General features: G+C 61.6%; 1 protein-coding gene across 1 annotated transcript in view; it reads left to right on the top strand.

Annotated features, from left to right (window-relative positions):
- The window catches only part of TNN (tenascin N), a 58,232-nt gene that overhangs the window by 10,209 nt on the left and 46,185 nt on the right, over nucleotides 1-1,838 (top strand). The window contains exon 4 of the mRNA XM_023531230.1: nucleotides 571-834. Within this exon, the coding sequence (XP_023386998.1) occupies nucleotides 571-834 (264 nt within the window). The remainder of the gene's footprint in view (nucleotides 1-570; nucleotides 835-1,838) is intronic.

Genomic DNA, 1,838 nt, shown 5'->3' with positions numbered 1-1,838 from the left:
TGCCACGCGGACTTCACGTCCGAGGACTGCAGCGAGCGGCGCTGCCCGGGCGACTGCAGCGGCCACGGCTTCTGCGACACGGGCGAGTGCTACTGCGAGGAGGGCTTCGGCGGCCTGGACTGCGCGCAGGGTGAGCGGAGCGGGCCCCGGCCCGCGGCTGCCCCTCGTTCGGGGTCCTCACGGCCCCGGTCAACCATCCGTCACACTTAGTCCTCCGCAGGCGCTTCGGCCTCGAGCCCACATCAGAAGCCCCGGAGGGCTCGTTAAAACGCAGATCGCTGGGCCCACCCCGAGTTTCCGATTCGGCGGGTGGGGCGGGAGCGAGTGCGCACCTCTGACCCGTTCCCAGGTGGTGCTGCAGCGGCCGGGCTCTGGGAGCTGCCGGCGCGCGCGCGCGCGCGCGTGTGTGTGTGTGTGTGTGCGCGCGTGCGGTCAGCATCACAGCCTCCACACCCTCCACACCTGCCATCATACTGCTCAGTACGCAGGAGGTGCTCAGCATGTCCTCACTGGCTGTGGGGTCTCCCCTCCCTCCTCACCCTCTCCATCCTGTTCCTGCTCCTTCTGCAGTGGTAGCCCCCCAGGACCTGCAGCTGCTCAAGAGCACGGAGGAGTCCTTGCTGGTGAGCTGGACGCCCTCCGGCGAGGTGGACCACTACCTGCTCAGCTACCACCCGCTGGGGGCTGAGCTCTCTGCCAAGCAGATCCACGTGCCCAGGCAGCAGCACAGCTTCGAGATCCAGGGTTTGCTGCCGGGAACCAAGTACATAGTCACCCTGCGCAACGTGAAGAAGGAGGTCTCCAGCGGCCCGCGCCATCTGCTCGCCACCACAGGTGAGGCGGCAGCCAGGTGTCTCAGGTTCTCCAGGAGAGGCCTCGTTTGGAACATTTTCGTCCTTTGCCCCCACGACCACCCTTCCACGAGTCAGGTGGTTGTCCTGATTCGGGACTGAAAAACATGGGTGCTGCAACCCTAGTTCTGGAGATAAGTCTCAGCCCTCACTCTCCTCTCTCTGCTCGCCAACTGCTGGGTCCTCCAAGCCAGTGACAGAGCCTGCTGGATTGGAACTCAAGGGGTCTTGTGCGCCCCTGAGATTGGTGAGGTCTGATTGTCCTGTGCCCACACACAGACAGCCAGGGATACGCCCGCACCCCCAGGCCCTCACTGAGCCTCGGCGCACTCAGCTACTTCAGGGTGGGCCAGGTGAGGACCTGCTGAAGCCACACATTAGATTCATCTGTGGAGGAAGGAGAGGGAGCAGAGGATGGCGACGAGCATTTAATGGAGAGATGATTTATAACGGCATGGGTGGGGCTTGGATGGTGTCACTCTAGCTAGGACTAGGCTCAGAGTCTGGGGACATGTCTTCCATGTTCCAGACTTCGGGGCAGGCTCATCAGCCTGGGTCCTGGCTGTGGGACTTCCACATACTCCCAAAGACGCCAGTCCCCTCTCCGGCCGCCACCCAGCAGTCCCTCCCTTGGGGCCACATCGGCGACCCATTCCTTTGTGTTAGTCATTGTATACATTTTTCCTGCGTAGAGGGGTTAAATCAGCCATGACTGTAACACTGTACGGTGAATAGATGAGTACAGTGTATCTCCTTCACGGGATGGACAGGTTCCTGGTGGAGGTGCTGCAGTTTGGTTGAAGCTGTAGGAAGGTTACGCAGAAGGACCAGATTGAAATTTGCCCGCTTCACAGTTTTCCCTGGGCTTAACCCTTCGGGGGCATTCGAGAGCAGGGCTGTGGTCTGCAGGACACAGAAGGAGCGGGGTGCGTCATCAGCGTCACACTCAGGACACATGAAATGCGCTTCCTGGGCATTCCCCGGATG

Source organism: Pteropus vampyrus, unplaced genomic scaffold (genome assembly GCF_000151845.1).
Source record: "Pteropus vampyrus isolate Shadow unplaced genomic scaffold, Pvam_2.0 Scaffold65, whole genome shotgun sequence".
NCBI classification, from domain to species: domain Eukaryota; kingdom Metazoa; phylum Chordata; class Mammalia; order Chiroptera; family Pteropodidae; genus Pteropus; species Pteropus vampyrus.
Note: the sequence above shows the minus strand (reverse complement) of the source record. Positions and strands in the feature narration are given on the sequence as shown.